The 25976-nt window shown below is 38.0% G+C and overlaps 1 protein-coding gene and 1 long non-coding RNA gene across 5 annotated transcripts in view; one reads left to right on the plus strand and one right to left on the minus strand.

Moving 5' to 3' along the window:
- ELOVL6 (ELOVL fatty acid elongase 6) overlaps positions 1-25976 on the minus strand; it is a 149653-nt gene that overhangs the window by 46404 nt on the left and 77273 nt on the right. For all 4 annotated transcript variants that reach the window (XM_003950395.6, XM_063809741.1, XM_009448139.5 and 1 more), the window contains one exon: positions 9460-9591. In XM_003950395.6, coding sequence (XP_003950444.2) covers positions 9460-9591 — 132 coding nt within the window. The remainder of the gene's footprint in view (positions 1-9459; positions 9592-25976) is intronic.
- Positions 509-16837, plus strand: LOC107974370 (uncharacterized). The gene is made up of 3 exons (XR_001717083.3): positions 509-716; positions 3634-3703; positions 14538-16837. It is a non-coding gene; the product is annotated as an uncharacterized LOC107974370 (long non-coding RNA).

Here is a 25976-nt window from a genome sequence, read left to right on the forward strand (position 1 = left end):
GAGCAAGTTTTAGTCAAGAGGTCAATCCTAAAAATAAGAATTTGTTAGCAGTAAATTGTCAAATAATCCATGGTGTTCTTCCTTTTTCTTTTTTATTGAGCCAACACAATTTCTCAGTGGGTTATAAATAGAATAACTGTTTTATTTATCATCCAAATTGGGACATTTTTGAGAGTGAAGAAGGAGCTATTAATAATTACACTGAGACAACGTGCATAAAACTAAAGACTGTCCTGAGCAGACCAAGTTGCATGGACCCCAGTTAAAAATTCCATCTTACTTTTAAAAGATAGAAAGTTGTCAATTTCTTATTTTTATTATAGCTCGTGGTTTCTCAAAAGGGGTCAAGAATTCAGTTAGGGTCACTTTATTGTGATTTGAGACTGGAAAGACTGAGCTCTGGCAAAGGATGCAGTTTTAGACATCTAGAAAACAAAGAGAATGTTAATGAAGTAGCTTATGTCATATAACTCCACTATTACCTATTCATGATGCTCCTGGCATGGTTAATGAAGCATGGAGGTTTTATTCAAGGGGGTGGGTGGGGATCCGAGCTAGTCTGGGTTGACATTGGAATTTCTGATGTCAGGTCCCAGTTGAAGCAGTATTTTACTTGAGCTGTCTCTGATGTCAGGGGGATAGAAAAAATTCCTGGTGAGCAGGAAGAAGAGTGTATAAAGGGTAACGGGATTTGTGTGTATATATACCATGTGCAGGTACAGAAAAAATTTTCTTTATCCTGTAGCTGCAATTTGTTAGGTAGTTATGTTACTGCATGTATAGGTCATCAGAATAACAAAATTGATATTAATATAATAAATAGCTGCAATTTGTTAGGCAGTTATGTGAATGTGTGTATAGGTTAACAGACCAACAAAATTGGTATTAATAACAAAACTGAACAGGATAATAACAAAACTGAACAGGATAACTGAACAGGGGTATCCTGCAGCTCTCAGATTGAAAGGGATTCAAATACAACTCAAAATGCTTAACATGGCTGGGCGCGGTGGCTCACCCCTGTAATCTCAGCACTTCGGGAGGCCGAGGTGGATGGATCACCAGGTCAGGAGTTCAAGACCAGCCTGGCCAAGATGGCAAAACCCTGCCTCTACTAAAAATACAAAAATTAGCCAAGTGTGGTGGCGGGTGCCTGTAATCCCAGCTACTCAGGAGGCTGAGGCAGAGAATTGCTTGAATCAGGGAGGTGGAGGTTGCAGTGAGCCAAGATCGTGCCACTGTACTTCAGCCTGGGTGACAGAGCGAGACTCCATCTCCAAAAAAAAAAAAAAAAAAAAAAAAAAGCTTAAGAAATCCTCTACCCCACTGCCTTTCAGACTAGACATTGTTATCTCCAGTTGTAAAAATGTTAGTAGGGTGTCCTTCATCAAGGAAAGAAGCCAACTCTGGCAGTGCTAAGTAAATGGAAAGATTATTTTTCCTATGGCAATGGGCTTTTTTAACTTTACTATTTATTAAGATTTTTGCCTTGAACATTTGTTGGGCTTTTAAATAATAATACAGTGTGGGTGCTTCACTTTTCTCTTGGTGCAGAGGGAAACAAAATATGTTTTGGTGTCATTTTGTGACCTGACCTTTCAAACAGTCAGTGTGCTGGAGATGTTATCTAGGTGTGTGTTATTCCTAGTCTCAGTTATTTTATGTCTAATAAATTATTATATTATTATGTTTATTATAAAACATAATTGCTCCAGCAATTTAGTTTTAAGAAAAATCTGATTCTCCAAAGAAAACTGTTTTATACTCTGCCTTCAGAAAAAAAAAAAAAAAGGATTTCCTATATATCCATTAATTTTACTTTTAGAAGAATAGGAGAAGCTGTAATTTACAAATATGGCATTAGAAGCAAGGCATTGGAGTCAGCAATTTCTATGGTTCTTTGATAAAATGACACCAAAATAGGAGGCTAAGGGAGTTACGAAGTATTGGTATAGAAAATGTGACATTTTACATTTTTGAGTAGGCTAAAGATAAAACAAAAACAGGTTTTGATAAAACAAATAATTAAATGCACAATATCTGACCTGCATTGTATCTGTCTACAAGTTAGAAACATTAACCGTGATAGATTCTTCAAGAGTTGAACACGGACAGAAAAGAAAAGTCCCCCAAATCATCCTTCCAGCAAAATATACACACTTAACTGAGGGATACCGTCAAAAAAAAGGGGGAAACAAAAGCTATTCTTCATTCTAACTATAAACCGATCATTATTGGGTGGGATAGGTAGAGAATGAGGACCAATAAAGTACAACATTTGTGTTTTGATATAAACTTGCTTTACTTATGTGCCACCAGTATGACCTGAATCTTATATCATGGCTACAATTGTTGCTCTTTCTTTTAACAAACCAAATGTCATTAATTGCATTCAACTTTGCTTTTTTATAGCCATACTTTTTATCAAAGCTATTTTTCCCTGGTTTGACCATTTTGTAATAACATGTTGTAACATGTTACTACATGTAATGAAATGTTACAAAAGGAATTGAAGCCCCCTTTGGACTCTCTCTGGTCGTATTTCTCTCCTTCCCTTCCCCTAAACAGGGATAATTACTATCCTGAGGTTTTCGTGCATATTTTAATACTTTTACTACATATATATTCAAAAATGTAGTATTAACGAGTTTTTTAAATTTTCATAAATGATTTTACACTTCCAGGATTATTTCCCAGCTTGCTTTTTTATTACTCAGCATTATGCTTTCCAATTTTGCTTGTTACTTCTGCCCTTTCGGTGTTACATTTAAAAATCTGACATTTATAACGTGTTTTTCATAAAGTAGGAGCTTTTGTCCTATGACACTTAAAGCTTATGGATCCATTTATTTTATATAAATAGTATCAGTACAATCATTGTCATCATCATTGTTTTTGTGGATTAAGATGGGCAATTTTGGCAACCATAGGAAAAAAACTAAGACACTTATGACGGTCTTATGTACAAACTGATTTCATTGTTCTAAAATTTGTCATTTTCATTGTACCATCATTTTATAGGTCATTCATGTCCTCATTCCTTCCATATAGGTTAAGAACTGTCATGTTTTTTTCACTTGAACAGCTTCAGTTAGTTTTATTATATACTTGTTGGCTTTAGAAATAAGGTAATTGCCAATAATTCTTCAGATATTAAACACTAAATTTGTTTATGATATCAGTGGGAAATAGATCTCAAATGATTTGATTAAATACCATTCATCTACTGCTTGCACTGTTAGACTTTTCTGAAAGTTTCCTGTGCTATATTTAAGCACTTTGTTCATAAGAATCCCACAAAAGAAAAAAAGAGAATAATTTTCTACTAATCTTGAATATATTTCATACTTAAGCCAGAGATGAAATTTAATAACAAAATGAAAATATAGCCAGGAAATTACAATGAGGTTCAACAGGAAAAACTGGTGGTTAATAGGCAAGAAGTCAAACTATAAAGTGTAGAACATCTGGATTTGTGCAAATCAAGCAAAAACAATTGAGGCCAGAGTAATCACCAGGAAAAGGAGTAAGCAAAGGTGAAGCAAGTGTGATATTTGCACCTATAAATTTTTAACACCAAATTATCTTTTTATAATATACACTAACTAGACATCCTGCTTTGATCTGTGTTAGGTCAAGAACCTCAAAGATGGCTTCTTGGAACTCCTTATGCTGCTGATGAAAAGAAAACACTGCCAGACAGGTAACTGGTAGAGGCTCCTTGAATCAGAAGCACACACACCTGGACCCAATCTAGAAGGATGGAAAACTTTTTCAAATCAACTGTAGTAACCCAGCTGACATGTCATAGCAACATGATTGAATGACTCAGGAGTGTCTGTGAAGAACAGGGGATAGGCACCTTGAAGTATCTGATGCTCTGTTGCCATATCAAAGTTGGATAACTTAGCCAAATCTAACTTCTTTGCCACCAGGAGCAATCTCATCTAAAAGTCTTACTGATTCACATAACCAGAATTGTTCTCAGCATTTACCCTAAGGAAATGTTCAAACACCCATGGATAAATGCCACATAAAATTATCTTATCAAATACAGAAATGCCTGTCCTTGGGTTAGGTGGGATGTAGGTGGAAGTTGGTCACTATGCCATCATACTGGCCATATTTATAAAGATTAATTGACACCAGGACCTGGTGCTTTGGTTCTGAAAAAGGGAGCCTGGAGGAATCGTGGGGAGAGATTTTCAGGGAAACCCAGAGAAATCTTCCTCAAATGAAATGATCCATTATAGGCCTAAGGAAAACTCATCTAGCAAAGCTTATGATAGGTTTCAATAAATTACCACCTGAATGAAGACTTCTGTCTCCATGAAGGCTGCTTCAGTCAGCCCCCCAAAATAAAGAGAAAAACTGCAGGCAATTCTTGCAAACAATATTAAAACCCCATCACTTTTTGAAATAGACTGGTTTGAAGAGGTTTCTTTTGTTTGTTTGTTTTTAAAGTATGCTGCAGATATGATTTAATTCCCATAATGTTGTCTCAGTTCATGAGTGAACAGTGTATGGCATCTGGAAATTAAGCATAACTGGGTCCCTGGCTACTGTTAAGAGCTAACAGGCAACCTTGAGGACTTGAGGGAAAAGAAATTATTCCTAAGCAGTGAAATACACAAAAATTCCTCTTTTTGGTGATTTTCCAAAAGAAAAATCTACTTCTTCTGAAATGTTTGGTTCTTTCTCTTTCCTTCATTTTCTAAATTGATTACGCTATGGTGGCAAAGGACGGGGAGATGGAGTGGGCGATAGGCCCTTGGGCCATCACCTCATTGCAGACCATCTAATAGAGGAACTATCTCCTGAGCAAAGAATTTCTATATTTTTGTCATTAGACAATAGTTGAAAATGCATGAATTATAGTGTAAGAGCCACTCAAAACTTTCTACAAAAATATATCCTTTATAATAATGAAGTTTTCATTTATGACCAAAATAGAAAATTTCTTAATACTCATTAAAACAACTGTTTGTGAAAAGCAGATTTTTGTTTGTTTGTTTGTTTTTGAGACAGTCTTGCTCTGTAGTCCAGGCTGGAGTGCAGTGGCACAATCTCAGCTCACTGCAACCTCCACCTCCAGGGTTCAAATGATTATCCTGCCTCAGCCTCCCGAGTAGCTGGGATTACAGGCATGTGCCACCATGCCTGGCTAATTTTTGTAATTTTAGTAGAGACAGAGTTTCACCACGTTGGCCAGGCTAGTCTCGGACTCCTGACCTCAGGTGATCTGCCCACCTCAGCCTCCCAAAGTGCTGGGATTACAGGTGTGAGCCACCACGCCTGGCCAGAAGAGCATATTTTTGATGAATGTTTTATATCAACTTCATTCATGAAATATTTGGATTTCAAAAAAAAAAGCAACTACTCACTTGAAATTCTACAGAATTGTGTAGGAGATTAGATATAAACGTGTGTACGTATATTTTAGGAAATGTGTTAAATGCAGAAAAACACAAACAATAATAAATGGCCAATATGCAAAGTTGAGAGTTGTCCACATGTTTATATTTGCTTCATTTGTTCTGAATAACACATCACAAATTTTTTTTCTTCTAAATTGCCAGTCCACACCAACCAACCTGTACAAATGCTGAAATTTTTTATTTATCAATTTATTCATTCGTTCATTTATTTTTTGAGACAGGGTCTCACTCTGCTACCCAGGTTTGAGTGCAGTGGTGCTATAATGGCTCAATGCAGCCTCAGCCTCCCCTGGCTCAGGTGACCCTCCCACCTCAGCCTCCCAGGTAGCTGGGACTACAGGTGCGTGACACCATGCCTGGCTAATTTTTGTACTTTTTGTAGAGATGGGGTTTTGTCATGTTGCCCAGGCTGGTCTTATTTTCTAATAAATCATAGGAATTTAATAAATAAGACATCTTCTCGCTTTTCCCCCCCAAAAAGTAAAAAATTGAGCTTATTTTCTTCTAGTATCTCTATAAATATTTTTATATTAAAAGTATCATTGTGTAGTTAGCCTTTTTACTTCCATGCATTGTTGACTAGCATTCTTTAAGCATAGAGAAATCTCAATATGTTCTTCCAAACATGGAAGCATAGCATTCCATTATCAATGTTTCCCAAATTCTGGCTTAAAAAAATTAAGATCCACTTTTTAAAACCTTAGACTGCAGATGCTTGGATTTTTCTATATAGTTCTGGATTTTTAAATTTTATACAAAACGTGGCTCTGAAGAAAGTAAAATAACTAACAGAATTCATTAAATGAAAGAGAACACAATAATTTGTCAGTCTAAAAAAGATAAAGTATCACCACTGACTTCTGCATGTGCATTGCATGATAAAGTAAATGGGGAGTTACTGGCCAACACTGGGAATTTGGATTTTTGACCCGAGAGGAAGGAGAAATAAAAGTTAAGTCATAAGAATGGTAAAGATTGTTTGTGACTAGCTAGGGCAACATAGTGAAACTCCATCTCTACCAAAAAAAATATAGAAACTAGCTGGCCATGGTGGTACATGCCCATAATCCCAGCTACATGGGAGGCTAACGTAGGAGGATCACTTGAGGCTGGAGAGGTTGAGGCTGTAGGGAGCCGTGATTGTGCCACTGCATTCCAGCCTGGGTGACAGAGTGAAACCTTGTCTCCAAAAAAAAAAAGTAAAGATGATAGATTATATATGTATATTCTACCTCAATAAGTAAATTTCCACTTCTGGCTTTTTTAAAGACTTAAATATAAGAACTTACTTAGCACCAACAACCACCTTTAGTACCCAGACAGTGGTTTCTAAATATTATCTCCTCTCCACCATAGGAATTAGGGCTCTGATATGGTTCGGCTGGGTCCCCACCAAAATCTCAACTTGAATTGTATCTCCCAGAATTCCCACGTGTTGTGGGAGGGATGGGGGATGGGGGGCGGGTAGGGGGTGGGGAGGGGTGGTAATCGAATCATAGGGGCTGGTCTTTCCCGTGCTATTCTCATGATAGTGAATAAGTCTTATGAGATCTGATGGGCTTATCAGGGGTTTCCACTTTTGCTTCTTCCTCATTTTTCTCTTGCCTCTACCATGTAAGAAGTGCCTTATACCTCCTGCCATGATTCTGAGGTTCCCCAGCCATGTGGAACTGTAAGTCCAATTAAACCTCTTTTTCTTCCCAGTTTCGGGTATGTCTTTTATCAGCAGCATGAAAATGAACTAATACAGGCTCTTTGGAGAAATGGCTGATTCCAGTTCTGGACAAGAAATATACAACATGCCTGGTCTGGTACCTTGTAATTAAATAAAAAAAAAATCAAACTATCACCATCAAATGGAATAGCAATGGACTTAAAACACATCAAAATCATATCTCAAAATCACTGGCATATGAAAAAGTACATATCCATAAGTTTATAATGATTCTTAAGAAAACAAATCTTATTGTTTACATGCTAACTTAAAAAAAAAAACCTGATGAATATAGACAAAGAATCAAGCATTTATCCTAATCTTTGCTATAATAACTGTATATACTTCAAGATAACCGAATAGTTGATAAAGGCAAGTTTCTTCTTATAGAAAGCCTCTTCAAATATTACACCTGAATGTAATAAACCTTCTAGATCTAACTACAACTTATAAGAAATAGAAGGTACAGAAAAATGCAATCAAGCAAAATCCAGGCAAGAGGAAGCTCTATGGGGTAAACTATCTGGTTTCTTCAAAGGATGAATCATAAGGAAAAAGAGGAAATCTATAAGCCAAAAGATATCAGTTAATGGAAGTGTAAAGATCTCATTTTGATCTAGGTTCTTAAACTGTAAAACAGGAATCATTTATGAGACAACTGAAGAAATTTGAAATTTAATGAGAACAAATTATTAATTTAGGTGAGATCATAATACTGTGTTTGCTTTTAAAGAGTACTTAACCTTTAGCCCTGGTATGATTTCAATAAGAATTATTTCAGCCTCTATTATTAATAGTTCCAAATAATTTGGGGATGAGAAACAAGGTGAGCAAGATTAAACGAAGTAAAATCAGCCAAGTGTTGACAATTTTTTAACCAAGGTAGGGGGTGCAGGGGAGTCATTGTACTTTTTTTCTCCGCTTACAAGTGTTAAAATTTAAAATAACAAAAGATAAAGGTGCAGGGAATATTGAAAAATCAGTAAAATGGTGAAAGGCTTCATTAGGATAGAGATAAATTCCCCACAAATATCAAAATACTTTAGGTGAGGCATACTCTGTCAACCTTAAAGGTAAATAAAAGTGAAAAGCCTTCTTTATATTATAGAGAATCATGACCTGATACAGATTGAACTGGAAGGAGATTTTAGTGACAGATTCAAATCATGAGTACTTCAAACCTAGGGCCTTAGAAATTGCACTGAAATAAAAAGTATATTCAGTAGTGGTGAGTAAGTGGGTGTTTTAGATGGAGGGATCCAACATTATGGAAAAACACAGATCATAAGAGTTTAATGGAAATACTCTTCCTCAGTCATTTTTAATCAGCTTTAAGTGACTAATGAAGCTTTAATGATAACATCCATTTCTGCTTAGAACAGTTAATATATGAAAAAATACAAATGAATATTTATAAATATGAAAATGAATAGTTTTGTGTTTCATAGTATATCTACATTTACTCCGCTCCCGTTCCTCCCCAAGCCTAGTTATAAACTTGCTGGTTTTGACAAGCAAAACACAAATAGAACAGGTGCCTTTGTTAGCACTCTAGGTAAATCCTGGCACTTGCTTGGACACCAGCTGGGTGCTAATTAGTCTTGTGATTGCCTAGATCACAAAATAATACAAGACTGGAAATGCTCCTGAAAGCTTCTGGAGGAATGAGTCTGCACACCAGCTGACAGATGCCCTGAGAGAACAGGCCTTGTCCTGACAGTCTCTGTGTTGAGTTCTTTCACATTTACAAAGCCAGAGCTGGCTACATAAACACATGTCTGCAAGTCAGTTCGGGGAATGAGGGTGGAGGGTGCTTTTGAAGATGCAGAGCAAAAGCATTCTCTGGTCTAGCAATACTGACACAGATGTCCAGTGTCTGGTCTATGTCTAAGTGTCATCTTTTGATTAAGTGTTAGCAACAGCACACCCAGGGTATTTGAACCCTGTTCTCCAATAGACTTCAACAGGTTACTTGTGTGCCTTCCCATTTAACCTTTCATCTATATTTAGCCAATAACAATAATGAATTGCTGTACTGCTTCTCATCCTAACAGATCAATCAGATTACTGCATGGCCAATTTAGACAGGACATGAGATGGCCTGACACCTCTCAAAATATATAAGGTTGAATACATCATGGCAAATGGTGGCAATGAAGGCTTTCTTTCTGAACATGACTTTATTTTATGTCCTCATCATATTCAATAATCAAAAATATCAGATTTAAAATCAAATGCTCAATCATTGCATTCTTTCAGCAAGTGATAAAATGGATACGTTTTATTAGAAAAATGAAAAAAACCTACCTGAAGACTGCAAGGGTCAGAGACCAGAGCACTAATGGCTTCCTCAGTTCAAACTTTGCTCGTTTATTCATTAGGTGCCGACCACCGAATATAAAGGCAGCATACAGAGCAGAAAACAGGAAAGATTTCTTCCTGCAAACAAGCAAACAAAATCTTTAAGATATTTTTAGTCATTAGGAAACACCAAATTTTGTACCGGTTCTCCTCTTTGTAAGCACTGAAAAAATATTCTTGAGAATATTCCTGCTTCACTGAAGAGGGAGTCTAGTCTACATGGCAAACTAGTGTTCTGTTGAAATCTCCCTTGACAAATCAGGTCTTCCAGTAGTTTAACCAACATATTAAGTATCATGTCAGGATAGATATATTTCCTTTGTAGGCTCTAGGACTGAAATTTCAACAACATAGCATTGAAGTACAAAAAGTAGTCTTTTCACTGAGAGAAATAATTTTATTCTTTAGAGTTTGTTGAGCCAATTTAGATACATACATGAATTTTAAAAAGAAGTGTTTTTATTGGAACTATTTGGTGACAAGGTTGTGTCTTGGAACAAGATAGCCATTTAAAATTTTATCTTGGGTGGGTGTGGTGGCTCACGCCTGTTATCCCAGCACTTTGGGAGGCAGAGGTGAGTGGATCACTTCAGGCCAGGAGTTTGAGACCAGACTGGCCAACACAGTAAAACTCCCTCTCTGTTAAAAATACAAAATTTAGCCAGGCATGGTGGTGGGCACCTGTAATCTTAGCTACTCGGGAGGCTGAGGCAGAATTGCTTGAAACCAGAAGGCAGAGGTTGCAATGAGCTGAGACTTTTGAGACTCCATCTCAAAAGGCAAAAGAATAAAAGAATGGTTATTCCATAGGCAGCCCTGAGGACTGCTGGCTGGCTACTTTTATGGGTTTTTTAATTACATGCTAAACGAGGGGTAGATTATTCATGAGTGCTCCGGGGAAAGGGGCGGGGATTTCCCCAGGAACAGAACTGAGGGTTCCTTCCCTTTTTAGACTGTGTACTGTACCATGGCATTTGTGAACTCTCATGGTGTTGGTGGGAGTGTCTTTTAGCATGCTAATGCATTATAATTAGCATATAATAAGCAGTGAGGATGATCAGAGGTCACTTGTGTTACCATCTTGGTTTGGGTGGGTTTTGGCCAGCTTCTTAACCGTATCCTGTTTTATCAGCAGGGTCTTTGTGACCCGTATCTTGTGCCAACCTCCCATGTCATCCTGTGACTAAGAATTCCTTACCTCCTGGGAATGCAGCCCAGTAGGTCTCAGCCTCATTTTACTTAGCCCCTATTCAAGATAAAGTCACTCTGGTACAAATGCCTCTGACAACAGTACTGATAATGCCAAAAGATAAATTCAAAAGCAAAAATCCACAAACTTCTATAATAGAACTATGATTCGACTGAAAGCAACAGAAACCTTATAAATAATTTAAACAGTTGAGCATGTTTCCTGAGAAAGCAATGTTTCTCTTAAAATGGGTCTTCCCTATTCAATTAGATCAATAAGGAAAGGGTTGAGAAATAAGTTACAAAACATAATATCAAAAGCAAAATGTGTTCACCTAAAGAGTATTATTTGTAAAATGCTTCGTGTTTTCTCCCTTTATGCTGACATGTAATGCTGACTCATAAGGGACCTTGCTATTTACACAAGCAGCTTTCCTATGTAAATGAATGCAAGTGACCTACTTAGTGAATACCACCAAATAAAGCAATGATTCCAGAAATCAACCCATAAGTAAATGTTGAATAAATCACTTTCACTGAGGTTTACAGACTCTTCTCTTGGGCCCACAAGACCTGGAACACAGTAGGTGCTTAATAAATATCTGTTGAATGAACGTGGTCTTGTCCTATCAAATTTTCTGATGGGGAAAATAATTAGGCATCTGTGTACAGTAAACAGGCAGCAAACACTAACAGAAAGTTGTACTTTCCCCGTAATACATTAATAACTAAAGAGTCAAATATTCAGAAAAATATTATGATACATTTTCTTCCCCCAGAAAGACATTGATTATTTCTATACTTCAGTGAAACAATTTTGTGGAAACTTTAACTATTGGACATTTCAGGAAGAAAGTACTTTTGGCCATAAATTATATATTGCTTTATTTCTCCTCTGGAAATTACAAGGGCATGGAATTAAATTACTTAAGAGTCACAATCACTGTTTCTGTGTATGCACATATAAGCAAAGACTAAAGAAAAACAAAGTTCTACCAAGTTAATGTAGGTGATAGTAATCTGAAAAAGTATATATATTTTTTCTAATTTATAAAGGTAATAAGTGACAATAATCACATTATGATTTATAGAGTGATTCCTATGGGTAGACATAATGCCAAAAAGCTTTACCATTTAATCCTCATGGTGCAGGTAAAGTATTATCTTTATTTCATAAATAAACAGGCTTAGAGGTAAAGTAGCCCTAGATTTTCCTGTTCTTGTGGTAAACTTTCAGAAGAAAAAGGGGTACTTGAAGTGTTATCTTATAAGCTGTAAAAATTCCTTAAGCTGTCCTGTTGAATTACATAATCATTGCATAATGTGTAGAACATTGTGTAACTGTGAAAAGATGAAGAAGAATTTCCCATCTTCATGTTTCTACTGTCATATTTTCTGAGCCTGGGAAGCTTTCATCCAAACCCTCTTTGCTTCTTTGAGAACAGAAATTAATTATACATATACCACGGAAGACATTTCCTTAAAATTATCATTATTTATCTTACCCATTCAACATAATTGAGATTCTGATTATGGTTGTATTAACTGTATTACTTGCAATCATAAACCAAGTTAAATGAATATCTTCATACAATCCTATCATTCTAGCCATAAAGGGAAAAGTAATGCCTCAAGAACCAAGAAAAGAACAAAAAATCTTCCCTATGTATTTTTTCTCCAATTTCCTAACTTCTAAAATGAGAATTAATCCTAATGCACTGCTCACTTCCCAGCAAGGGCCATTCACTTTTCCACAAGAGCTCTCTTTACAAAGCAATTCAACAGCTAAGGCAATGAAGTCAGTCAGTACAGAATCATAGAACTTGATAATTGCAAGCAAGGAACCTTAGAGGTGGAGCCCAATTTCCTCCTTCGACAGAAAAGAGAATAGGGAACCTGATGACAATAGTCACTCACAGTCACACAGCTGCATGCTACACTGGTCAAGACTAACCAACATTGTCATGGCTGTGGTCAAGCAGGTAGGTAAACACAAAATAATTGTATAAGCTATATCAGGGTCACAGGTAGTTAATGGGAATCGGTTTGAGTGCTGTGATCAAAGTAAGTTTTTCATTGCATGCACAGAAATCTTTTACTGTCGTGAAATTCAAATCTTTGGGGTTAGTTTAGAATTAAACCTAAGCATCTGCTGTAAGTGGAAGTTGCCTAAGCATTAACAATTACCTCTTTAACTGAGTTGTCATTTATGGTTGAATGTACTATTTGTTTTCCATATTGCTTAGAAGAAGGTAAGATTTTCTTTAATGAACAGGACAATTTAAATGAATTAAAATTGCCTTTCCTTTCTGGCATCTCTCCGGTAAAGTTCAATTATATTCAAGATGAATAATGGTTTGCCACTAGCCCGCTTAGTTTTTAATGTGGATAGATTGCTTTCCTAATGGTTCTGTGGTAATACTTCGTACACTGACAGGCCTCCATACTTGGGTATAATGGTAACACTATACTGTTTTATTATTAGATAATCAGTCATTTTGAGATAGCATGGACTCTTCTTGTTTAATAAATTTTAAATGTGCATCATATAGCACAACCCATAATTATAGGTACTTAATAAGTACTTTTCAGCGTGGTGATTCAGGAGTTATGATTACCAGGTGACCAACCAAATAAAGACAACCCAAATGAAATACTGATGTGCTTTAATTCTGTCAAGCTTATATTTATCCTTTTTATCCTTCTATTTCTGTCATCAAGATGAACAATGGAAATTATTCCATAATTAATAAAAATGAATAGTGGATCTATCCTTAGAAATCTGAATTTCTCTATCATACTATCTTGTTCCAAAGCATTCCTAGGACATGCTTTTTTGATTCTTACCAGAGTAGCTGAGCAAGTTCTCACTTATGATTTGTATTTCTTGCTCTACCCATTAACATTTCTGAAAAAGCATGCATAAATTGAAATACATGTTTTTTTAAACTCGTGGGATTTCACTGAAACCAGTGCTTAGCTTGAGTCTCGTTAGCATTCACGTCAAGATTTCTATACCCCAAGAGTCAAACTAGTTTATTTGCTAATGAAGAAATGTTTATGTGGGTAGTGTTTCAACATAGGATAATTGCTAATGAATAGCTTGGGAAGCTGGCCTGAGCTCCCTCCTGGCTCTTTCATGTCGTATCTACATGGCCTTCATCATGGCTACTGTACACATGTGAGGTACAAGGAGATGGGAAAGTAAAAAGCAGTGAGGGGAAAAAATGAAAAGGGCACCGCCCAGTTCAGCTGATACCTATCTACCTAGTGCAGAGAAAGTTTTCCTGTTCTAAGGTGAAGAGTCTGACGCCGAGATAGAATGCCAACTGGTGCACCCCCCTCCTCTTTTAAGAGTCCTCTTGTAGTTCAGTTGCTGACTCAAGTCAGGAAACAACTTATGGTTCTGAAAGTGATTTTAGGGATACAAATAAAGTAGGGACCCAGAGACTAGAGGAAATAACACTACTTTTTGCCAATATCACATTTAATGTATGTCTATGGTGGTTATAATTTGATAAGAAAATAAGATTTTCTTGAGAGGGGTCCTGAGGTTTCTTGAAGTCCTATCCAGGGCTTAATTCTGCCACATTCTTGAGGATTCTGCAAGACTTCATGTAGGCATTTTTTTTACGTTAAAAATAATGGAAATTTTTCCGCAGATTTTTTTTTTTTTTTTTTGAGCCAAGGTCTCATTCTGTCATCTAGGCTGGAGTGTAGTGGTGTGATCATGGCTCACTGCAGCCTCAGCCTCCAGGGCTCAAGCGATCTTCCCACTTCAGCCTCCTGGGTAGCTGGCACTACAGGTGCGCCTAATTCTTTTAATTTTTTTGCAGAAAGGGGATCCCACTATGTTGGCCAGACTGGTTCCCAACTCCTGGACTGAAGCAATCCTCCTGCCTCAGCCTCCCAAAGTGCTGGGATTACAGATGTAAGCCACCACACCTGGCCAGGAGGTTTTATTCGTAAGTAAATTAACTATATGCCCAGAAATTCTGACAAACAATTTTGTGAATAATCATGAAAATATGCCCATAATTGATACAAATGAAAAGTGGCTTTACAATTGCAAGACAAAGCCATAACTAAGGTAAAGGTTCCTTATTCTTATTCCAAGCTGTTGTGTATGACCAAGGATACCAAATAAGGTGTGATTTCCAAGCTTCTTTGAGTTGTAAGCACTTTACCTTTTTGTTTCCCCCTCCAGATACTAATTTAGAGATCACAGGTTCTCCTCATCTATTTTTTTTAAAAAAGGTGTGAGAACTAGTTTTTAGTTTTTCTATCCTTGAAGTAGGCCGTAAGCAAAGTAGAGTTACATTTAGTCCACGAGATTCAATAACATGGCTACACATCCCTTTCCAGGAAAGTATACCCCTCTTAGAAGCAGACTGGACATAGAAATTCCTTGTATACATCTGTAAACTTATCTTTTTCCTCCCTTGTCACCTTTTAAAAAATCTTGGTGCATTCTGTTTTTGTATTACAACTGGACATAAGATTTTGGGGGAGAAAATACTCTCAAAATGTTAAAACGAAAAAACTGCACATCTAAAAAAAACTCTTTAATACTTAAATCGGCAGGGTATCAATTCCCTTTGTTTCCTTAGAATTCCTTTTTTTTTTTCAGTAGCTGATGAAAATGTTGACATCCACCCATCCATTCAAAATTCAATAAACCTTTCAGTTTTTTTTTAATTCTGTTAGGTTTAAGCCATGGCCAAGAAATTTAATAAACTTATTGTATTCCTTTGCAGTATGGTTAGTAAGACATTGAATGAAAAAAGGATCCTTATGTGAGAGTAAATTCTGCCTCTGCTAATCTAGCTAGAAAGACAGAAAAATTTACATGATAACACATGGTTATATAGGGGGTCAGTAGCAAATGTGTGTTACAGATAATGTTTTATAAAGAGCTAAGGAAGGAGACTATTGTCATGAGAAAATGCTGTGGAAGATTTAAGAGTGGACCCTGAAGGTTTTGGATGGATGGGCAAAGGGCAAGTAGCAATAGGCAATGGAGTTAGGTGTGAGCTAAACCGGGAGTCTGTCATACCAGATGCTGTGGGTTGGGTATGGTAGAAAGCCTGTTTGGAGATGCAGGCTAAAGTTGGGTTGTGTGACGTTCTGAAAACTGCAGCAGAGTTCGGGCTGTATCTGCACCTCAAGTTTGCAGTAAGTTGTGAGGCATGTGCCCAGTAATTTGTTACTACTAATTAAAGTACAGGACTGAAATGTATGGCTTAATTTTCCTTTCTTCTTTTTCTTCTTAAATAAACAATAGACTAAATCACACATACCCCATCATGTCCCATGGGTGAGAGATGGGGAAGTAATAACTTGTGCCCCCAGAAAAATGGATAGAGAACTACTGGATGAAGTCATGAAGGGCACTGAAAGTCTTTGAGCTGGGAAGGAAGACAGAATTTAAAAAGATGTTCACAGAGAAACTTGGTATGCATTATTTCTATCCCTGAGGGCAGATGTGGCAAAAGTTGAATTCCTGATCTCTCGATCAATGCACTGAAGTGTGTGTGTGAACTGCGGCTCTTCACAGGAATCATCAGATGGGATCACCTTTAGGAATGACTATTCTCCTGTTCATAGTAAAAGATAGCAAACTGCTAGGCTAATCACAGCATTATTTCAGTAGAGTTGATGTTTGCAGCTCAGAGAATTGTCAGTTTCAATCCTAAAGCGTTGCATCTTAGAGAGGTACAAGAATACTTTTTGTTTCAGTAGATATGGCTTAATAAAACTGATTAGAAAAAATCAGTTTTGAAGTTAGAACCAAAGACTGTAGACTGCCCTTGCTGCTCTAGTTAGCAAAATCAAACAAAGAATTAAAATCCAGGCTGAGTGTGGTGGCTCATGCCTGTAATCCCAACACTTCGGGAGGCTGAGGGGGGTGGATCACTTGAGATCAGGAGTTCAAGACCAGCCTGGACAACATGGTGAAACCCCCTCTCTACTAAAAAAACAAAAACTTAGCTGGGTGTGGTGGTACACGCTTGTAATCCCAGCTATTCAGGAGCCTAAGGCAGGAGAATCTCTTGAACCTGGGAGGCAGAGGTTGCAGTGAGCCAAGATCACACCATTGCATTCCAGCCTGGGCAACAGAGCAAGACTCCATCTCAAAAATGAAAATAAAAACAAAAGAATTAAAATCCATTCAATTTTTTATCTCCTTAGAGTAAAGCTTGCCGGCAGGGCGCAGTGGCTCACGCCTGTAATCCCAGCACTTCGGGAGGCTGAGGCAGGCAGATCACGAGGTCAGGAGATGGAGACCATCCTGGCTAACACGGTGAAACCCCGTCTCTACTAAAAAAAACAAACAAAAAAAATAGCCAGGCGTGGTGGCAGGCGCCTGTAATCCCAGCTACTGAGGAGGCTGAGGCAGGAGAATGGCGTGAACCTGGGAGGCATAGGCTGCAGTGAGCCAGGATTGTGCCACTGCACTCCAGCCTGGGCGACAAAGCAAGACTCCGTCTCAAAAAAAAAAAAAAAAAAAAAAGAGGAAAGCTTGCCATCACCCCCAAGTCAAAACCTGGCAGAAAACATATCAGTGACTGGGCATGGTGGCTCATGCCTGTAATCCCAACGCTTTGGGAGGGCAAGGCGGGAATATTACTTGTCCCAGGAGTTCGAGACCAGCCTGGGCAACATACTGAGACCCCCCCCCCATCTCTACAAAAAAATTAAAAATTAGTCTGCTGTAGTGGTGCATGCCTGTAGTCCTAGCTACTTGAGAAACTGGGGTGGGAGGACTGTTTGGGCCTAGGAGGTTGCGGCTGCAGTGAGCATGATTGCCCCATGAACTCCACCCTGGGCGACAGAGTGAGACCCTGTCTTAAAAAAAGCCAAAAACAAAACAAAAAGTCATTGGTCTTATTTAGACAAATCTCCCATCCCCATCTGAAAACAAACTAAAAATGATCTCTATGATGAAAAATTAATTTCTAGTTTCTGTTTTGTTTGAGAGTATTGATTGTTGCAGGTGAGAATTTCCAGGTAACGATCTAGTGATAGTAAAACAAAACTCTTGTGGCCATTTAAAACAGTAATTTCTGAATAAGAGAGGCAGCATGTAGAAATAGAATTCAGAAGGTGGTTCCAGCAGCAATTCAATTTCATTGCACTAATTTTCTTGAAGAAATACTCTTCATTCTAACAGAAAGGTAGCGTATTAATTTCCAATGAGGCAATGCTCACTTGTTAAATTATTTCAAAATATAATAATGATGAGCCAGGCATGATGGCATGTGCCTGTAGTCCCAGCTACTCAGGAGGCTGAGGTGGGAGAAGCCCTTGAGCTCGAGACATCAAATCCAGCCTGAGCAACATAACAAGACTCTATCCCTTGAAAATGAAAAAAAGTGTAACAATAATGGTAATATAAAAAGTGTACTATAATTCTGAAATGCCTCCTATTAAATAAGAGTAGTTGAGTGACTCTCCTGTCACCAAGCTACTAAACTTTGTCTCCTATAGCCTTAAAAATCTATTCTATAATATAAATGAAGCATTAGTCATCTATTTTCCTAAATATAAAATTTTCTTGGGCTTGAAGTTACACAAATACAATTATGGGCTATGTCAGTCAAAGCTGTAGGCATTTTTTTTTTCTTTTTTTTAGATCTTCTTTTCCAGTCCAGTGGCCTAATGACCCTAGATATAGAATCTCAAGATTGGAACAGACCTTAGACATCTAGTCTAAACTTTTCAGCTTAGGAATTCCTGGCTAAAAACTTCCTGGCTGATGGTCCTCTAATTTCTACTAAATGTAGAAATAATGACTGGAACTTGGAGGTCATTAGTTCCTGATCATATGGTACAGCTGGGCTTCTTTAAAAACTGACCCAAATGCTGAAGCCACTCATCCTTCCCCTATGGATGACCAACACCCTTTCAAACTAACAGGCTACACTTAGAGTTGAATATAAAAACCTGTTTCCTGATTGTCTTTATCCTAAAGAAGCCTAGGACGTCTTATAACTAATAGACCTATCAGAGCTGGAGGCTAAAACTAGAAGTGAAAAAACACTGTCAAAAGGAGACAATTATTCACAATGCATTGAAAACCGGATTTCAGGTTTATAAGATTAAGCCCAATTCAAACTGAAAATTTTCCTAGATTTAAATCAAAACCAAGAAAAATAACAGCTTGCACAATTATATAAACAAGCATAAACATATCCATGTTTATGAGCACTTTCTCTGTACTCAAGGACTGACATTTATATCAAAGGAGAATCCATTTCTGTTGTAGGTTACCACTACCTTAATATTTATATAGGGTTTTCATTTCCCCAAATCACCTCATAGACAACTGAAAATTCCAAAAGCTAGAAAATAAAATGAAGGGGAAAACATGGCATGTTTTCACGTTAACTATTGGATAAATAAATATACTCCTGTCACTAATGATTCCCTCAATATAAATTTTGAAAAGAAACTGGGGAAGCAATGAGAAAATATACCCCAAATACTATTTCTGGATTAGAGAAAATATCTCAGCAGTGACGATGATCTCATGGTTAGTTTATAAATTGATTTTGTCAGCAAAATCAAATGTACATAAGAAATTAAGCTTGAGAAAAAACTGGCAGTAATCAGAAGAAATATATTTTTAGTAATGAGTGAGAATGACTTAAACATTGTTTTTACTTATGAGATTATCACTCGATTACCCAAGAAAGAACTCTGAATTTCATCTTGTTCTTAAAAATAATAATATAGGGCCAAGCATGATGGCTCATGCCTGTAATCCCAGCATTTCGGGAGGCCAAGGTGGGAAGATGGCTTAAGGCCAGGAATTCAAGGCCAGCCTGGGTAATATGGCGAGAACCTGTCTCTACAAAAAAAAACTTCCAGAAATAATAATAATATGGCAACATTTTGATTGGGGCTTTCATACTGCTCCTTCAAAATCTGAACTCTCATTCAGTGACATAAGAGGATAAAGTTTGCAGACAATAGCTTTGAGAACTCCGATAATGAGGACAGCTACAACAAATTCTCACAAACTGAATGGCTTCCAACAAAACAAATGTATTATCTTACAGTTCTGGAAGTTAGAATCTGAAATGAGTCTTGCGGGGCTAAAATCAAAGAGTCACCAGGGTTGCATTTCTTCTGAAGGCTCTATGGAGGAATCCATTTCCTTGCCTTTTCCAACATCTAGAGTCCACTTGACATTCCTTGGCTCATGGCTGCCTCCTTCTCCATCTTCAAAATGCATCACACCAAGCTGTTTCCATGGTCACGTCACCTTATCTGACTCTGATCCCCCCGACTCCCTGTTAAGAACCCTGTGAATATAATGGGCCCACCAGATAATCCAGGGCCACAGCCTAGAGGCTTCCATTTTAACAACCCATGTGATTAGATGTCCCCTGCCCAAAGATATTCTGGAATAATCTCACCATCTCAAATTCCTCAACCTAATTGCATCTGCAACATGTCCTTTGCTATATAAAGTAACATATTCACAGAAGATGGGCACATTTTTGAGGGACTGTTATTCTGTTTACCATGTGGATTAAACTAAATCGTAAGATCTAAAGCCATTCTTCTACTAAAACACATAGGAGACCCCTACAGATACACATGTTTCATGTCTATTCCTGGTTTGCCATCCCCAAAGCCAGGTTCTTCCCCTCTACTCAAGAAAGCATTTTAGAATCCAAAGGGCGAGAGCAACACTCTTATGGAGATTGTCTTTAAGCAACTCATAAACATGTGACTCACAAATATCAGCATCTGAACTCTTAGTAGCACATGACTTACTGTATCCTTTACAATGAACCAGGTACCCATGTTCAGAATTTCTAGTATAATACACAATTTACTAAAATTACTAATATGTATTCGATTTATTCTGACTGTCCACAGTCCTAAATTGCCATCTCTTAACACTCCTTTGCAACAACAAAGGTTACTTGGTTTGTAACCATTCTCTTAATCCCAATCTTAAAATACGTACTACAGGCTACTTCAAGTATGTTTTCCTGTTTGTGGCAATGCAGTTGTTTTATCCTTCCTCTCTTTTTGGGGTTATGTCTATAAAGATAGGTTTCTATGCAGCAATGGTCAAGTATCAGTCTTCCACCCAGATGGCCTGCTAGCAGCAGCATTTGACACAGATGGCAACTCCTTTCCTGCAAAGCTTCCTTCACTTCCTTCCTTTCTGTTTTCTCTTGCTTCTTCTCCAACTTCACCATCTGTTCTTTTTTCATTTTCCTTTGCTGCTTTCCCTTCATCTCCTCAATCCACAAACTCTGAGAATTCCCCAGAATTCAATCTGTGGACCTCTTCTCTTTTGGCCTCCACCATGGGTTCTCACAGACGGTGATGATTTTGCCCTTCAGAGGATATTTTGAAATATCTTAAGACATTTTTGGTCTTTACAACTGGAAGGCAGTTGGCTACTGGCAGGTGGTGTGTAGAGGCCCTGGATGCCACAAGACAGCCCTCTGCAACCAAAAATTATCCAGCCCCCAAAAATGCCAATAGTGCTAAGGTTGAGGATCCTGAACAAGAGAAATATGGAGACAGAAATTAAGAAAAGAGAAATTGGAAAACTCAAGAGGGTGTAGGCAAAACTGCTTCAAAAGTACGTTCACTGATTGGGGTGATACCACTTATGCCTCAGACACGCTCAGGCTGAATTGCTTCAAATTGATTCCAAGCACAGAGTAAGTAAAGCAAGCTTCTTGTTTCAAGTGAGCAGTTCGATTTAAAAGTGAAAACAAAATAACAACCAGTGAGTCAGTATATTACTCTCTTCACTGTTCTAGAATTAGGTTCACTTCTGACTATGATGGGCCATGTCCAGCTGCATCCTGAAGGCTGGTAGACTGAATTCTTACAAATTATTCATCTGCTTCAGTGCCTCTCCTGAATGAAGGTCATCTAGAACTGCATTTAAAATGGGTGGATCACGAGGTCAGGAGATCGAGAACATCCTGGCTAACAAGGTGAAACCCCGTCTCTACTAAAAATAAAAAAATTAGCCGGGCGTGGTGGCGGGCACCTGTAGTCCCAGCTACTTGGGAGGCTAAGGCAGGAGAATGGCGTGAACCCGGGAGGCGGAGCTTGCAGTGAGCCGAGATTGCACCACTGCGCTCCAGCCTGGGCGACAGAGTGAGACTCTGTCTCAAAAAAAAAAAAAAATATATATATATATATATATGTATATATGTGTGTGTGTGTGTGTGTGTGTGTATATATATATATACACATATATATATATATATATATATATATATATATATACACACACACATATATATATATCTCCAGAGAGGAGAAAAAGGAATAATCTTTTTTTTTTTTTTTTTTTCTTTTTGAGACAAACTCTCACTCTATCGCCCAGGCTGGAGTGCAGTGAGTGGTGAGATCTCGGCTCACTGCAACCTCTGCCTCCTGGGTGCAAGTGATTCTCCTTCCTCAGCCTCCCAAGTAGCAGGGACTACAGGAACACACCACCATGCCCGGCTAGTTTTGTATTTTTGGTGGACACAGGTTTTCACCATTTTGGCCAGGCTGATCTCAAACTCCTGACCTCAAGTGATCCACCCGCCTCGGCTTCCCAAAGTGCTGGGATTACAGGTGTGAGCCACTGCGCCTGGCCAGTAATCTTAAATGAATAGAACCAGACTTCATGGTAACTGCCAAGACACCACCCCCCTAACTCCACACAGAATTCAAATTCTTCTTGAAGTAGAATTTTAGTTACTGCAGTCATCTCTTTATTAACCACTTTTATAAGATAATTCCATGATAACCAATATTAACTTCACCCAGTATGGGACAATGTTACCACTATTCTACTCTGTTTCTACATTTTCAACTTTTTTAGATTTCACATATAAATGAAATCACACAATAACATTTCTTTTTATGCCTGGCTTAGGAAAATATCTTCCAGGTTTATCCATGTAGTCACAAATGATAGAATCTCTTTTTTAATGCGAAATAAAATTCCATTATATCACAATTTCTTTATCCATTGATCTGTTTACGGGCACCTAGGCTGATTCCATATGTTGGCTGCTGTGAATAATGCTACAATGAACATGGGGATACTCTCATATTCAAAGTCCGAAAATTTGATATCACCAAAGTTTTCTATGACATACACTTTAAAAAACTGAGAGTAGGCCAGATGCAATGGCTCATGTCTGTAACCCCAACACTTTGAAAGGATGTGGTGGGCAGATTGCTTGAGCTCAGGAGTTTGAGACCAGCCTGGGCAACATGGCCAAACCCCTTCTCTACAGTAAAAATTAGCCACGCATGGTGGTAGGCATCTGTAGTCCCAGCTACTCGAGAGGCAGAGGTAGGTGAATGGCTTTAGCTTGGGAGGTGGCGGAGGTTGCAGTAAGCTGTGATCATGCCACTGCCCTCCAGCCTGGGCCACAAAGGAAATTTCAAACAAATTAATTAATTAAAATTAATAAAAATTGAGAGTAGCAATAGCTCTATTTTCAGAAGTATTGGAATTGTAATAAAATAGGTGGTATTGGCTGAGTGCAGTGGGTCATGCCTGAAATCCCAGCACTTTGGGAGGCCAAGGCAGGTGAATCACTTGAACCCAGTATGTAGAGGTTGCAGTGAGCTAAGATTGCACCAACGCACTCTAGCCTGGTGACAGAGTGAGTCTCCATCTCAAAAGAAAGAAAGAAAAAAAAAAGGTGGTATCACATGATAAAGTATATCAATTGAGATGGACAAAATGAATTGCACTGTTTTCTAAATCTTCTAACAAAATATTAATCATCTTTATTAGCTACTCACAGGCCTTTTCTCCCCTAATTAACATGTTGCAAGGCACTAATTCTCCTCTAAGGATTGTGCACAAAGCTAAACCAGTTCAACAGGAAGCTGCGCTCCTGCTCGTGCCTGTCATCAGTTTCTACAGCGGGAAGCAGAGTAAAACTGGTCAGACAGTGTCCGGAGCTGGTTTAGGAGTCCTTTATCTCTATATAGCTTAGAAGACTTTTATCTATATATCTTTTTACATCATTTCCCACAGACTTTCACTTTCTTTTTTCTCTTTGCTCCTTCACAGATTCAAAGCCAAAAAAAGAGAGAAAGAAAGACCTTTTGGGGAAAATATTAATGAAAAAAAATCTCAAGATCCCTCAGAAAACAAGAAAATTAAGTCCATAGCTCCCACTTCTTCATAAAGTGAAAGGGAACTTTATTCTTACAAGTTTCTCTTTACGGCCAGGTTGTGAGACACAAGAATAATTTCTCCTTTATTTGCATGTCAGGTGAATTGCTGAATGTGACTATGGTATGGCTGGGATTGATTAAGCATGGATTCCCAGAAAAGAGATTCTCAAAATCACAATGCCTACAGCATCCTTTTCTTCAGAGTTTCAAAAGGAAGGAAAAATGCTTAGGGAGAGAAGAGTGTGTATGTGACTCAACATTCCTTTGAAAGTCAGAAGGTTAATGTGTCTTCCCCTATTCCCAAAGCATGCCCTTTGAGAATGCATTATGGGGAAATGTGTTCTTCAGATTGCTCATGCTGGCATGCACACACCATGTGGATAGGTAGCAATCGCTCTGGATAGTAAACCTGAGCCTTTGCTTTTCTTGTCTTTTTTCTACTTTGCTTGTTTGTCAAGACTGATTTACTAAGCACCAAGATTTGAGAGTAACAATATTTAGCTATGTTTACACAGAAAGGTTTCCTACCAAAAAAAAAAAAATTAAAAAGTAAAAAAAAAATAGATTTGGCAAGTATTTACACAAGATACTTCTTGAGTCTAAGGCCTTTTTTGATCAATTTGAGGAATTCTAGATGTCTGAGTGTGATAACAATAGTTAAAAAGTATTACTGAATATCCATGGGTTGTAGCTCTTCACATAGCTCTCCTATGGGAACTTGATGCTCCATTATACACAAACAGTTGGGTCCTGACTTCAAACTACTACTATGCATTGTTCCAGGCCACAAAATTAAAATGTGTTTCAATTTGATCAAAATAGTAATTACTTTTTAAAAACTGCACTTACTATATTCTAGGTACTGATGGAGGTGTTCTGAGCACTTGAGATTCCACTGCTACACTGTATACCAGGAATGTTACACTTCTCAACCACTACATTGTATACCAGGAATGTTACACTTCTCAGCTGGTTCTTTTCTTTTTTTTCTTTTTTTTTTTTTTTTGAAACAGAGTCTCGCTCTATCCCCCTGGCTGGAGTGCTGTGGAGCGATTTTGGCTCACTGCAACCTCTGCCTCCCGGGTTCAAGTGATTCTCCTGGCTTAGCCTCCCAAGTAGCTGGGATTACAGGCGCCTGCCACCACGCCTGGCTAATTTTCGTATTTTTAGTAGAGACAGGGATTCGCCATGTTGGCCAGGCTGGCCTCGAACTCCTGACCTCAGGTGATCCACCCACCTCGGCCTCCCAAAGTGCTGAGATTACAGGCCTGAGCCTGTAATGGGTGGATGTAAGCCAAAACTGGAAGGAAGTATGGGAATGAGCCACTCTGGGAGGAAATGTGTAAGGCAGGGAATAGCCAAGTCAAGAACTATCTTCAAAGGTAAAATTTACCAGATTCTACTGATTTTGTCTTTGGAAAATTCAACATATTGAGATGTCATTTGAGCATGTATCTATAAATGTGTATCTGGGCAATAATTCTCCTTTCAGTAACTTTTCAGGTAAATCCAGCTAAGTTTGCATAGTCATAAATATCATTCAGGAAAAAGTGAGCATGAAAGGATCTAGACTATGGTAAAGAAGGTTTGTTTGTTTTTATCAATAACTAAAATCTTCTTTAAAAAGTAACTATAAATCTTAGTTACCAAGAAATCCCAGTTGGTTCTTAACAGTAGTAATTTTTACCATCTTGGCTAACACGGTGAAACCCCGTCTCTACTAAAAATACAAAAAAAATTAGCCAGGCGTGGTGGCAGACGCCTGTAGTCCCAGCTACTCGGGAGGCTGAGGCAGGAGAATGGCGTGAACCCAGGAGGCGGAGCTTGCAGTGAGCCGAGATTGCGGCACTGCACTCCAGCCTGGGCGACAGAGCAAGACTCTGTCTCAAAAAAAAAGTAGTAGTTTTTATCATCCCTTCTCACTCTCACACCCCATCACTATTTCTGCCAGTTAAAAATATAAATCACTTACACTTGCAATTCACTTTGTCTCCAATAGAACATTAAAAAGTAAAAAGTAAAAATTAAAAAAAAAAAGTGACCTTTCTTTAGGTCACATTCATAAGGCTTAATTTTTGGACATAGAGAGAAAT

Source organism: Pan troglodytes, chromosome 3 (assembly GCF_028858775.2).
Source record: "Pan troglodytes isolate AG18354 chromosome 3, NHGRI_mPanTro3-v2.0_pri, whole genome shotgun sequence".
In the NCBI taxonomy this organism is placed as follows: domain Eukaryota; kingdom Metazoa; phylum Chordata; class Mammalia; order Primates; family Hominidae; genus Pan; species Pan troglodytes.